General features: G+C 43.8%; 1 protein-coding gene across 2 annotated transcripts in view; it reads right to left on the bottom strand.

The window, feature by feature from the left end:
- Nucleotides 1-12183, bottom strand: part of LOC128520130 (rho GTPase-activating protein 21-B-like) — a 66373-nt gene extending 54190 nt beyond the window's left edge. For both annotated transcript variants that reach the window (XM_053494186.1, XM_053494185.1), the window contains exon 1: nt 12103-12183. In XM_053494186.1, coding sequence (XP_053350161.1) covers nt 12103-12180 — 78 coding nt within the window. In that variant the 5' untranslated portion in view covers nt 12181-12183. The remainder of the gene's footprint in view (nt 1-12102) is intronic.
- Nucleotides 12184-14410: the final 2227 nt, after the last annotated feature.

Raw genomic sequence — 14410 nt, forward strand, 5'->3', positions numbered from 1 at the left:
ATTTAATTAACAGAAATGTTGCTTAGTAATTTTCTACATTACCCACAATGCCTTTCTGCTATCTGCTGATAGTGCAGTCCTTTAGTCCGCCACCTCCCCAAACAAATCCGCTACTAACACTTTAACTTCAACCATCATCGCGCGTCATTACGTAGGCCCAACCGCGTCTCTGCTAGTGTGCTGTATAGCTGCACTGCATTCTGGGACTTGGAGTCCAAAGTTTGCACTGACGCCTCAGCTCCTGCACATCTCTATTAGCTTTCTTGTTAATATCAGCCTGAAAGTCCCAGAAAATGGAAACGGTTCAGTTTTTTAAGCACTAACAGGATGAGCTAATCAGGATTGTTGATTTTTCGTCTTGTATTGGAACTACAACAATGCCCCCCCCAGTGACTTTACCACAACACACACTTTCACTAACTTCTTACTGGAATAAAGAAAACACAACACCAAGCTTCAAATCAGAACCAGAGTTTCTGAACACATCTCGAAAATTTTAATATAAACATGTTTAATGTGTTTCAGGATGGAGGTTGAATTTAATATGAATCGGAGAAATTTGTTTAGACAGCCTGATTACACACACACACACACACACACACACACACACACACACTAACAGGCTCTAGCTGGTGGCAGTGAAATTTCTGAAACCCGATCCAGCCAACTCTTATTCCGCTTCATGACTGATTAGCCGAGAAAAGAGGACTGATGTCACGCAGCGTTTGCTAAACACTGCAATCAATCAATCTTACAATATTGAGTTACTACGGCTTTTTTTTTTTGTTTTGTTACATCACCTAAACCGCGATGTGACCCAGTGAGGCCGCGAGATCCGCGGTAGCCGAAGCCACAAGTGCAGTCCAGATCTACGGTAAGCTAATAATCAGCTGGCTAGCTCTCACAGCAGGCTCAGCGGAGGCAGAGAAAGCTCATTTGGCCCGTCTCAACCCCAGAATGAGGGCCAGATGGTCCCTCCAGTGAGATCCACATGCCCAGGATAACAGGGAGGAGACAAGCCCTCAGGGGGCCGGTAAGCGAGAACATCTGATTCATCATCAAATCAGGCTTTAATCTTAGAACAAGAGACAGAGGATTAGCGGAGGACGAGGTCAGAGATCTCTAAACCCCCGTCCTCTCTCGACAAGAACATTTATCAAGTGTATGCTGGCACTGGAACGAATGCAAATCACCTTGCGCATAAAACCGCTAGCTAGCCGCGTGTCACGTCCCTGGAAATTTCTTCAAGGAATTAAACACTGGAGTCACCTGGCACAGAAGACCAGAATTTTCGAGATCAGTAACAAGAGAAGACTGATGCTCGTTCAAACCTCCGCTCAGAGGCAGGAATCAGAAACTGAACCATCAAACCACATGCCGGTTTCAAGGACGACGTCTCACACCACAAGTTAAACACTGTGGTATGGATGTCGAACATAAAACCTCACAAAGTGTGAATTTCTTTACAAGAAGCCTTAAATCTGTTTTGGTTTTACAGTGTTAGAAGCTTCATGTCATGAACCTCCAAGTAAAGCTCTACTGTCTGAGCATCGCTATGACAATCATTGCCATCAGTACAAACACACCAGACCAAGCTAACTAGCAACCGCCGACTTCTTTTACTGACGTTAGCAGTGTTGTGGGGTTCATGTCCCTTAATATCTGCCTGAGAGACAACACTGCTGTTTGGAAGTCAAATGAAACGCATCAGGACATAAATACTGAGCACAAGGTCCAAGCAGAATAAACAAGAACCCAACAAAATCCCCAACCAGAACTCAATAAACAAACAGGATCCTATAGAGGAACCACCCAGAACCTCACTGTAGATTCAGAATGCAAATGGATTTCAATCAGGAACCAACCTTTACTTCAGCAGGAATCAAAAGAAGTCCAACAAGTACTCAACCAGGAACCAACAGGGGTTATCAAAAACTTAACCAGAACTAGGAATCAATCAAGAACCAAACTAAATTGAACAAGGAGCCATGCCTTAAACATAATTCAAATATGTCCCAGGTTTAACCTGGAGTCAGGCATGATCACGCCATGACAGAGGACCAATCAGGACTCAACCACTCAATTAGACTTAATCACTCAATCCGGTAAGCAATCAGGACTCGACCACTCAACCAGGAACCAATCGAGACTCAACCAAGAATCAATCAGGACTCGACCACTCAACCAGGAACCAATCGCGACTCAACCAAGAATCAATCAGGACTCGACCACTTAACCAGTAACCAATCAGAACTCAACCAGTAACCAATCAGGACTCAACCACCCAAGCAGGAACCAATCAGAACTCAACTAGTAACCAATCAGGACTCAACCACCCAAGCAGGAACCAATCAGAACTTAACCAGGAACCAGTAACGACTCAACTATAATGCGCAGCACATGATTTAATGCCACTTGGTTTTTCATCTTTTTCTGATCAGATCCCTGGATCCTTGTTGTAGATGCACCAACACCTGTGATGCACCTTCTAGTGTCCAAGCAGGGAAGTTACACACACACGCCTTCCCAAGGTATTTAAACATGACCGCCTGTATTTGCGTGTGGCTGTGGGTGTGTGTATGTGTGAGAGGGAGAGAGAAAGAGAGACGCATTTTCATTTCATGGGAAAAGCATTCTCGGTTTGAGTAGATGAGGGCAGGGCCGGAGTACATGCGTCTCTTTTCCTGTTCTCAGTAAAGACTGCTGTCTCTGTGTCTTTAAACAAGAAATAATTCACATCAAATCAACAGCTGGAACATAAATAAGAAAATAAGGGGAGCACCCACGTCCCTCGCTCGTCTTCACAGCTTCCTTCCTTAATGTCTTTTGCTGTCTTTTTGTGTGTCACAGTCTCTCACTCTGTCTCTCTCTCTCTCCATCTCTCGTTGTCTTACTTTCTGTCTTAGTCTTTGTCATCATCTCCCTCTTTCTCTCTCTTTCACTCATGTTGTTCGTCTGCCGTTTTCTCACTGTCTCTCTCTCTGTATGATTCCTTCTTCTGTCTTTCATTGTCTCTCTTTCTCTCTGTCTCTTTTTTGCAGTCTCTCATTTCTCATTCTCATTTTCTTGATGTCTCTTACTTTGTCTGTCTCTCTGTGTCTCTCCTTTTGTCACTCTCTCTGTCTGTCTCACGCTTCCTTGTCTCACTCGTTCACGGTCATTGTCTCCTACTTTGTCTCTCTGTGTCTTGCTGTCTCGCTCTCTTCATAGCATTTTACAGCAACACAAAGGTGAGATATTAGGAATTATTCACAAATAAATAAATTTTTAAAATCTAAACGTGTTTCATAAAGTCATGAGCATGTGCTGAACATTGGTGCTCTCTCTCTCTCTCTCTCTGTCTGTCCCTCTGAGGATGATGAAGTAATGTAGCAGGCAGGGTCCAGTGAAATCTGTTCATCATTAGCGTGTAGTTCCTCCTCCTCCTCGGTGCTCCAGTCCCAGCCCTACTAAAGACAGCTGGACCGCCTCGTGACCTGCTGATTAAAAGCATTCGAGGCCCGCACTATAAAAAAGCGTGTGGAATGTTGTGACTGGAAACGTCAGTGCAGTGTGTGTGTGTGTGTGTGTGTGTGTGTGTGTGTGTATGAGTTCACTGCGTAATGCTGAATGTCCTTCCTGCTTCACTTGAGCTTCAACCTAAACACAAATACACACAATGTTCAAAGTATGAGCCTTGAACTTCTCCTCCATTGGGACGTTTGAGTGGCGTCACTGAGATCGGACTCGTCTAATCCTCCAACACACTCGGGACCACAATCAGACTCCACACGAGCCCATAAACTCGCACGCTTTTAAAGTTTAATTCAGTAATAACAGGCATTACAGCGGAGAACCGCAAACACCAGCAGGAGCTGGACTTCACTACAGCCGTGTGAGAGAACCCGGACGGCTCTCGCAGAGAACACAGAGCGAAGAATAAAGACACTCGCATGTGTTTGAATCGTGACCCTGAAGACAGTTCTCGACCCTCACTATCTGTGATCCGTTCCTGAGTTGGAGGTTCCGAGTTCTTAAGATTCAAGATTCAAGATTCAAAGAACTTTATTAATCCCAGAGGGAAATTGCTTTAATTTAGGTGACACCTCGTATAGTGAAACACATTGTCCCATAGGAAATAATGTAAATGCAGATAATCCGCTCCAGCCACCCAAATATATTATCAATATTGCCAATTTCCAACAACATAACCATATTTATGCCTATAAAAACAGTCAAAACATTTAGAAATGATGTAAATAAATAGACCTTACTTAATCTTACTTAAATTTATGATTCCTTTCGGCACCGGCAGCTTTAAAACCCAAACTCCCTTTTCTTCTTGCTACCGTCCTTGATATCATTCTTGGGGCCCCTGGTGCTACTGTGTCTTCACTAAATTGTAGTTAGGAAAATACATAAATTCACTTCGACGGCTTTCCACTGACGTAAACGTATGCGCAACTTAGCCGGCATTCGGTTCGACTCGGTTCTGCCACTTTTATGCTGCTTCAGGCAAATTAGTTGCAAAATTCCAGTGCTTAAGACGGGAGGTATTACGGTGCAGGCGGTTTACCGTATGCCGAGGTACCGCTGTATAAACTCTATAAGCAGACGGTGTCATAGAACACAACTGGAGGTCATATAGTATGTATGGAGGGGCCGCACAAACATACTGACGGCCGCCTGAGTGTACACACACGCCCTCTTTAACTATACGACTGTATATATATACACGTATATAATAAAACACCAGCACGACCTTTACTGTAAACTTTGTTAATATTGACTGTTCCCTTTTTTTATATAAAGGGGTGTGGCTTACGCAAACACATCATGACATTATGCTAATCAGCCCATCATTACGGTTAGCATTTAGCATATTTGGGTACGAAGGAACCCTTTAAGGACAACGGGAACATGTCTGGGTTCTGATGTAAGCTTTAGAGAAGGGTGGGGTCCCAACACACACACACACACAGAAAAAGCCCATCACACAGCCTTAAAAGACCCTCTTAGCTACACACACACACACACACACACACACACACACACACACACACACACACAGGGAGAGGTGAGCAGACGTTTGGCAGGGAGCTAAGAAACTCTGAGCTCAGTGGGTCTCCAGACCGAGGACCACACCCCGGTGCAGCTGCACTCAATAAAGACACTGTTTCCCCCCTCTCACACACACACACACACACACACACACACACACACACACAATCTGTCTGTCTTTATTTCTCTCACACTCTCTCTCACACACACACACCACACCCACTATCCTTTTTATCCGCAGATACACTAACACACACACACACACACTCTTGTTTTCTCTCTCCACACACACACACACACACACACACACTCCCTCCCTCTTGTTGTACTCCTGCCAGTCCTCCTGTCTGTCCACTCGCTCTTTATTCCTCTAAAACACACTTTCTCTGTGATACACTCCGCGTCGTCTCCTCGTGACTCCTCCCCCATGACACACTTTCACAAGCCGTCCCTCACTAGCACTCCTAAGAATAAGGATTTGCGCGTGATTTGGCAACCGGAAATCCGAACTGGGGCTCAAAATTTTTTCAAGATACAAAGAAAAATAAACAACGAAAAAACAAGCAGGACTTTATTTTCCTGTGTGGAACCGTCGGGATAAACCTTCCAATAATGCAGCTCAGCCACTGCAGCTCACACACACACACACACACACAGACAGACAGACAGACAGGAACTTGCACGTATTAAGGATTTTAATTGGTTATTGCAATTTTTATCTTAATGATTTACTGTTACTTAATTAATTGTTGTTAAATCATTAACATCCCCAGTAGCAGATATGATGGTAAGATGTAACACTACACTGCCAATCATGTGTCTTACAGTAACTACAGTAGTTTGATGATAGGAAGCTTGTGAGGAAAAAAGAAAAATGGGTCCTGGCCAGAAGTACGAGACACATGTTGTGACGCATAACATAATTTATTTATAATTATTTATATATACATTATTATTAAAACAAAACATTCGTCCAATTATTTGGTGTTTGTATCGATAAATACATTCAAATACAAATCAGTACATTTAATTGGGTCAGGGGTAGGTCAGAGGTTAAGGCATTGGACTACGGTTCGGAAGATCCCAGGTACGAGCACGTGGGGCGACGTTTTTAGGAGGTTATTGAAGTTCATACAGGCTGCAAAAGATGCAAAATGAAAACATTAACAGTGTTGGAGGGACGGTTCCTGAGTTCCTGGTCCTCTCAGGATTTAGGCAACAGGAAGCGCTCCTGTGAACGATTTATCAATCAGTCTGTTTATTTTCAGTGTGAATCAGGAGGTGAATTTTCCACGAGTCAGATGTTGAGCTGCGTCTCCTCCTCGTCCCGAGTGCCGCATCCTGCTCGTACACCTTTATCTGTTCATTTCTGTAGCATTCCCTCTCTCTCTGTCCCACATTCTCACTCCAATGTTTCCCTCCATTTCTCTCTCTCTCTCTCTTTAGCGATGCCACTCGCCCTTTTCGCCCTCTGCTACCCGAACGCTGTCGTCATGGCAACACACCACCTCTCCTCTGTATGTGCATGCTGTGTGTTTGAGTGTGTGTGTGCGTGTGTGTACACGTGCAGCACGTCTCCCTTAGTTACGCAGTCCTTAATAAAAAGCCTCCCTCCCACCTCGGTGCTGGCCGGTAGCCCCGCCCCTTGCCCCTCCCCCCCAGGTCTGCCTGCATTGCGTCTTTTCAGGTTTTTTCCTTCAGAGACCCTGCAGCCTTCTCTCTCTCTCTCTCTCTCTCTCTTTCCCTCTCTCACGCTCTCACCAGTCTAATCCACTGAGCGTGGGTTACCTCCACCTCTCACACACACACACACACACACACACACACACACACACACACACGGCTTGACGTCAGAAGCACCCCGGCGTTTCCCTAACACACTCTTGGAGGGATCTGGAGGTGCAGGTCCACCGAGAGTGTAAACAGAATCGTCTCGGCTGGAGTGCGCGCTCTGTTCCTGAAGCAGCTCCCTCCGTCCTGCCAAAGGGACGCTTTCATATGGAAATGGACGCCATTGTGGGGGTCAAAGGCCTGGAATTTCTTCTTTACAAAGAAGCGAGAGAAAGAGAGGGAAACCTGAATATGAGAGAAACTCTCTCCTCTCCAGCGCTAACTCTCAGTTCAGTGAAGAACTTGTGCTCCGTTATAAATCAATACAAATATGCATCACCGTTATTCAGGCCACAAACTGCATTTAACGCTCCAAATTAACTGTTTAATAAAAAAGTATGTGCACCCCTGACCATCACTCCACACTTAAACGGCTATAAGAGCATGAGTCAGGGAGTCTCCAGTCCCAGTTCAGTCATGACTCTGGAGTGCAGGACGCCAGAGTTCTTCCACACCATGGTTCTTTAAGACATCATGTCTTCCTGGTTCTGGAGATTTGGATCTCACAGGTCTCTTAGTTCTTAGAGAAGCTGTGTACAGTGGAGATGTTCTATACAACTTCAACCACGTATAGTGTGATGGTCAGGGGTGCACATACTTTTGGATGTATAGTGTATCTATATATGCTTTTAGATTTATACATGCAGTGGGTGTGGCCTAAAGATATATAAAAGAATGATAACAGTTCCTCGACCTCAGCTACATCACTCCTTCACTATTTTTGTTTATACCTGCCTGTGCTGATTTGTAAATAAAGAAATTACAATTACTAAATTATTTAGTTATGTGGTTTATATATTTCCCTAAATATTTACAACATTGTCGTCTCTTTTAAAGCAAAGTGAAAAGGATACAAGAACTGGTGTAAATAATTGTAAACAGAAATAAAGTTCATATTAATTAACAAAACCCCAAACAGCTCACTGAAACACTGCACAAAACACCACACAACACAGAACATCTAAATCTTAGCACAACAAACTGCAAAATAGCACATTCTTAGACAGCGCACCGCAGCATAGTGCGTCCCAACACGGAAAATACCAACACAGGACTTCACAACACAGCTCATCTCAACACAGCTCATCTCAACACAGTTAACCTTAACACAGCAAAGCACAACCCAAACCAACACAGCACAACACAACACACTAAAACACACCAGTTCAGCACATCCCACCCCATTCCAACACAGCACAGGACAACACATGACTGCACTGTAAACTGCAGCACACACCAGTCTATCACAGCATCCCTTAGCACAGTTAATCTTAACACAGTGAACCACAACACAACACAACACAACACAGTGCTCCTAGACACCAGTTCACAACACAGTAAATACCAACAGAGCACACCCTAACACAGCTCATCTCAACACAGGACTCCACAACACAGCTCATCTCAACACAGCTCAGCTCAACACATGACTTCACAACACAGTTAATCATAACATAGCAAACCACAACCCAACACAATGCACTACAGTACAGCACACTAAAACACATCAAACCATGACCTAATCCAACCCTGCGCTCCTATACCCTACTCCACAACACAGTAAGAACCAACATAGGCCATCGTAGCACAGCAAATCCCAACACAGTCTGTTCCTTATACACAGATAACCGAACACATACTGTAACTAAACTGAACAACACAGCACATACAGTGAATCCCAGCCCTGAACAGGCTGACCCAACACACCTTACCGCAGAGAACCTTAACACAGTACATGACATCACAGGATGATGCAACACACTACAGTCAAACACAGGCTGGTTTACACACGGCCCTCAGTAATGGTGTAATTATCAACACACAGTTGTGACGCTTTCTCCATCATTTCTAATTCTCCACACCTTTTCATACACTCTCTTGGGAATTGTCTAAGCATATTGCTGGAGGTTTGTGTATGTGTGTGAAGGTGTGTGTGTCTGTGTGTGTGTGAGAGATAGAGGGATTCCAGACAAAGACCCCCAGCCACCCCCACCCCTCTGAATCCCCAGGGCGTCCCCAGATGCAACGGTAATTGGGATCTTCACCACAGATTCAGTATAAATAATTAACATCCTCCTGCTTGGTGAGAGTCCCACAAACAGACACCACGCCTCCACGCCGGGCGAAGACCCCGGGACCGAGGACATACAATGGCATATTCTCTTCATGGCCTCCGGGCTCTTCCGCGAGACAGCGAGCGTGTTGAAGCGGTGCCGCGCTCGTCTGTTCGTGACCAGGTGGCGGCGGCGGCGGCGGCGCAGGGATGTGTCATTAGGCTGCACTGTAGCTCGCACACAAAGCCTGGCTTCAGTTATGAAACAGAGGAAGATCAGTTCGTCAAGACTCTACCAGGCTAAAATTAAATCCGAGGGCAGAGATCGGACCAGAAAAGCACGCAGGACCGTGGGCTGGATAAAAGCTGCAGTCTTCCACAGCGAAGTCCTGCACGCAATCTGTCTGCCTAAGACACGGACGGCAGAGAGGCGTCACACACTCGGGACGCCAAAAATAAACCCCATCTCTCATATTAGATACAGAACAGCACCATGATGTTACTCGATGCATATTAATATAGAAGAGTTTGTTACAGAGAAGTGCAGGCATTGGGTAATATCGAGTGTGTTTTAGTTTAGATCTTTTAATAAAAACAAAATAAATAAATTCTGTGAATCCGAAAATCATAAATTTGAGCACAATTCAAGTTTTTTTTTTTTTTTTGGTCCGGTACATTTATAATAAGTTTAATACGACTGGATGAATACAAAGCTCAATCCATTAATTTCAGCCCCAAATCTCCTCTAGAGCTGAGGATAATCAAATTATTTATGTATCATGATTTTATCATCTGGCACAATATAAGATAAGATAACATAAGATATACCTTTAGGGGAAAAAATTATTAGCTACGTTAATTTAGAATTATAACAAAAACGATAAATATTTAATATTAAATCAGGATACAGTCCGCAACATATGAACAAGTTCAGTACCAAGAGCTTGTTCGTAAGTCCAATTCGTTCGTAAGTCGAACAAACCTTACCTAGGTACCAGAATACCAACACAATCGGCTATACACAGTATAAAATTAACGTTACATGATCTTGTCCTTGTTCTTTAGAATTGTTCCAATAGTTGACTGATTCATCTAAAAGGAATAAGCCAAAAATGTCTGCCATCTTTTTACCGTGCTCCATTCTTTCAATTATTATGATTTTTGTCTCCATCGTTATCGCTTGGTGCTTCTTAGCAGTACCAGTTTCATTGCCGCTGTTTTAATGCTTGCTTCCGGGAAATCCTGAGATGCACACTGCACGCAAGTGACGATAAACATCGGACATGTGATCTAATGTCCACGTTTAAACATGCGTGAAAGCATGTCGAGCATTCGAAAGTTCGTAAGTTGAATGTTTGTATGTAGGGGACTTACTGCAATTCTAAAACCGTAATGTAAATTTAAACAGCACCGATCATGATAATATCGTCTCAGGAAATTTCTTTAAACACACATTCAATAGTGCAACATTCACCACAATTCAATTCAATTTTATTTTGTGTAGCGCTTTTAATGCAGTTACAGTCTAAAGTCAACGTCATGGTTTCATGGAGAGAGAGAGAGAGAGAGAGAGAGAGAGAGAGAGAGAGAGAGAGAGAGAGCGCTTCCCAAGTGATCAGAACTCCAACCATCAGGATGGATCGTGCAGGTCCAGACACCACGAGGATGTTTTATGATATGATGGTGTTTTATTGTATATACTGTAAACTCTGTATACTGTAACCTCCAATAACCACAAAGCCTAAACAGAGAGGGAACCTGCATACGGGCATGGATTTAGGTATAACCAACACACCACACACACACACACACACAGAGGATTTCCAGTGTTACATATCTACCCAGCCCACATGTTCATCTGAGCTGCTGTGTGAAAGCAGCCAGGCAGAGAGACATCATTCATGCAACACTTTCACTTCTATAAATAACAACGAGAAATCAGGAGAAAGTTTATCTCTGACCAGATCATCTGCATGTGCAATTTATCTACACATGCACTGTTCAGCCTGAGCTTCGTTTCATTTCTCGTCGTAAAACAGTTAGTTCTGATCGAGTAATCTGATTGGACGAGAGGCGTTATTTCTCGAGTGCTGATATTAGACAGTAACAGCACTGTCAGGTGTAACTATACGTATGAGTGGGCGTGTCCCAGGTGTTGTCCAGTGGTTAATGACACTAACTGTGTGTCTCAGCGTGGGTGAGAGTAAGTCTGTCTGACAAAACCCACATTCACACCCAGTCACAGAAGCACTTACAGTAAGAACACACATCTGATAACGTTATGGCGTCTTAAACAACACGCCGTCTCTGCACTGATCACGTCTAAGTCCTTCTGAATCGCCTCTGAGAGCTAACAGAGCTAACTAGCTTCTAACCTGACGCTGAATCCCGAATCGCTCTCTAACCTCGATTAAGGGCACTACTTAGTGTGTGGAGAAAGGATTATATACCCTACATAGTGCACTAGCTTTCCATTTAACACTATGTGGGATTCGACCCAGAACCCAGAAGTTAACGGAGCTGATATTATAAAGTGTAATAAGTGTAAATATAAAGTAAATCTGGTGAGTTTCTCAGGACTGTCCACCACCTCCATGGTTATTCTCCTCACCTTTTAGCTACAGAGTACCGCTAAGTGTCTACTGCACTAACGGTCACATGCTAACCGCCGGTCGCGGTAAGTTAGTTTCACCAGGTTGCTAAAGGGTAACTGGTTAAATAAACAAACAAATCGTAATCTGTTGATAATAAACGGTGTTTGTGAAACTGTTGTACAAAAGCGATATCACACTCGAGGTCGTGCTGTTGTGCTGAATATCAGCACGGCTGTGATATCTTCAGTTCTCACGCTGAACCCTCATGTCTACGACCGCATCGCAGCTGTGCTGATGTTATATAACGTGAAATCAGCTGTGACAGAGACTCGATAAAGCAAGCATCGCTAATTCACACTGCAGTATTACAGCACAGAGCACTGACACACACACACACACACACACACACACACACACACACACTAAAACCACAGTACACAGTATGTTATGGATAAAATAGGAAACAATGCATGCCTGACATGAATACTCAGACACTCAGACACACACACACACACACACACACACCTGCGTGTTGAAGGCGCAGTACAGGTCACAGATCAGGTTTTTGACAGACGAGTTGCGGTCCACCACGCAGCCCAGCATCCCGAGACGAGCTGTGAGAGGTCTGCACCATCACACCACGTCACCCCAAATCCATCTGCATCGAAGTGTGTGTGTGTGTGTGTGTGTGTTACAGGTCCTGTAGATACCCCAGCACCCTGCAGCGTCTCCTCTCTGCCTCAGTGACTCCGTGTTAATAACACATGACAAGTGAGAGGACGAGGAAGACCACTACACACCTGAAACCTGTCCCTCCGTCCACTCGCTCCCTTTCTCTTTCTATATATACATTTCTCTCTCCATCACTCCCCCCTTTCTCTCTCTCTCTCTCTCTCTCTCTCTCTTTCTGCTGCATTAAAGTAGGAAGGCTGGATCTCATGTGAAGCCACGAAAACAGCAGAAGTAAGACAGATTACGCTCAGTCGTCCACTCTCTGTCTCTCCCTAATCCCTATCTCTCTCGTCTCCCTCTTCGTCCTATTTTCCTATGAGCATCTTCCCTTCACACCTCTCTCTCTCTCTCTCTCTCTTGTGATGAAGTGACGGATGAGCCTCAGTGTTGTGTATGTTAGTGGTTTTAATCTTTTGGCTGATGGTTGTGTATAAGCCGAGATATTAACAACACGAGCATGGCTTCCTTTCTGAGTCTGGGGTTCATATCATCGGTTCTCCCTCATGTCCTCTCAGGAGGTTGTCCTCGTCCCCATAAACTCATTAGAGACAAACTACAAACTAATAAAGCTGAAAAACAAAACACTATTCGAATTATATCGGGAATTTTCATTCCTGTAACTCTGCTTGTGTCTCTGGTTAAATCTGTCGTCCCCCAGAGCCTTTGAGAATTAATTTATCTTCCAGCTCTATTGCAAAAGTATTCACACCCCTTGAACTTTTCCACGTTTTGTCACATTACAACCAGAAACGTAAATGTATTTATGAGGATGTGATGTAATGATTTAACCATGTCCTTACAGTCGTGTTCAAAGCTTGTTTCGTTTTTTTTATAACCTGACCCTGCTTTAAACCTCTCCGCCACTTCATCCCCTGACCTGTCTGCTGTGTTCCTCGGGCTTCAAGATGCTGTTTGTTCACTAACGTTCTCTAACAAACCTCTGAGGGCCGAACAGAACAGCTGTATTTATACTGAGATTAAATTACACACAGGTCGACTCTATTCACTGATGACGTCTGAAGACAATCAGTTCCACTGGATTTTAGTAAGGGGTGTCAGAGTGAAGGGGGGTGAATACAAACGCACGCCACACTTTCCAGATTTATATTATTTGTAAAAAAGTTTAAAAACTATTTTTCAGAAATATAATAAAGCCTTGTGGTCCTGTCTGTCTGCGCCGGCCTCACACACACACACACACACACACACACCAGCTGTACCAGCTCATACTGAAGTCTGAACTCCACTGCCTCAGGACACACACACACACACACACACACACACACAGGAGCAATGTGTTCGCGCTATTTTGGGATCCGGATGCCATTTGCGGAAAAGAGAAAGAGGGAATTCACAAGAGAGCTGTGTGAAGATGAGGAGTGTGGATTATAGGATGAAGAACAGGACACACACACACACACACACACACACACACACACATACACACAATATTGTATATCTGAATAACTTTACCACTCGATGTCATACATTCGCCCAGAAAAAAGTTTTATAAGAGTTTATTATTTATATATATATAACAATAACAACAATAACAATAATGGCCCAGAATACAGGTGGAAAACTTTTGTAAGTGTATATTTGTAAATAAATAATCATTTCATCACACAATGCTTTCTGTAGTTTTAAGCAGCGGTGCTGCAAATCCTCTGCAATCTTTCATAATTATAAATGACTTCATGACGATTGCCGGTCCTGGTGTGACATAAACATGAAATAAACATTAGGATTTAATGACGTTATTCACGCAAAGTTACTGTATATACTGTAGTTTTATAGTTACTGTACAAATATCCAATCGAATCGAACAGACACTCTTCCCATGATTCACGGCTCTGATTTTAGTTAACAGACTTACAAACTAACCCTAAAAGATTGAAACTTGAGCAGGAATGTCGTGTGTAACCATGGCAACACTAACAAAACAAACACTAAACTACACTATAGCATTGCACCTGTAGGGGGCGCTGGAAAGGTTGAGCTGGAAAGGTCACTATTCTTTTTTTTCTTCTTTTAGCGAACCTGAACAGCTTAACCCCCCCTGATACCCCTCATACCCCCTCCCATCCCCCCTCACCCCCCC

Source organism: Clarias gariepinus, chromosome 4 (genome assembly GCF_024256425.1).
Source record: "Clarias gariepinus isolate MV-2021 ecotype Netherlands chromosome 4, CGAR_prim_01v2, whole genome shotgun sequence".
Lineage (NCBI taxonomy): Eukaryota > Metazoa > Chordata > Actinopteri > Siluriformes > Clariidae > Clarias > Clarias gariepinus.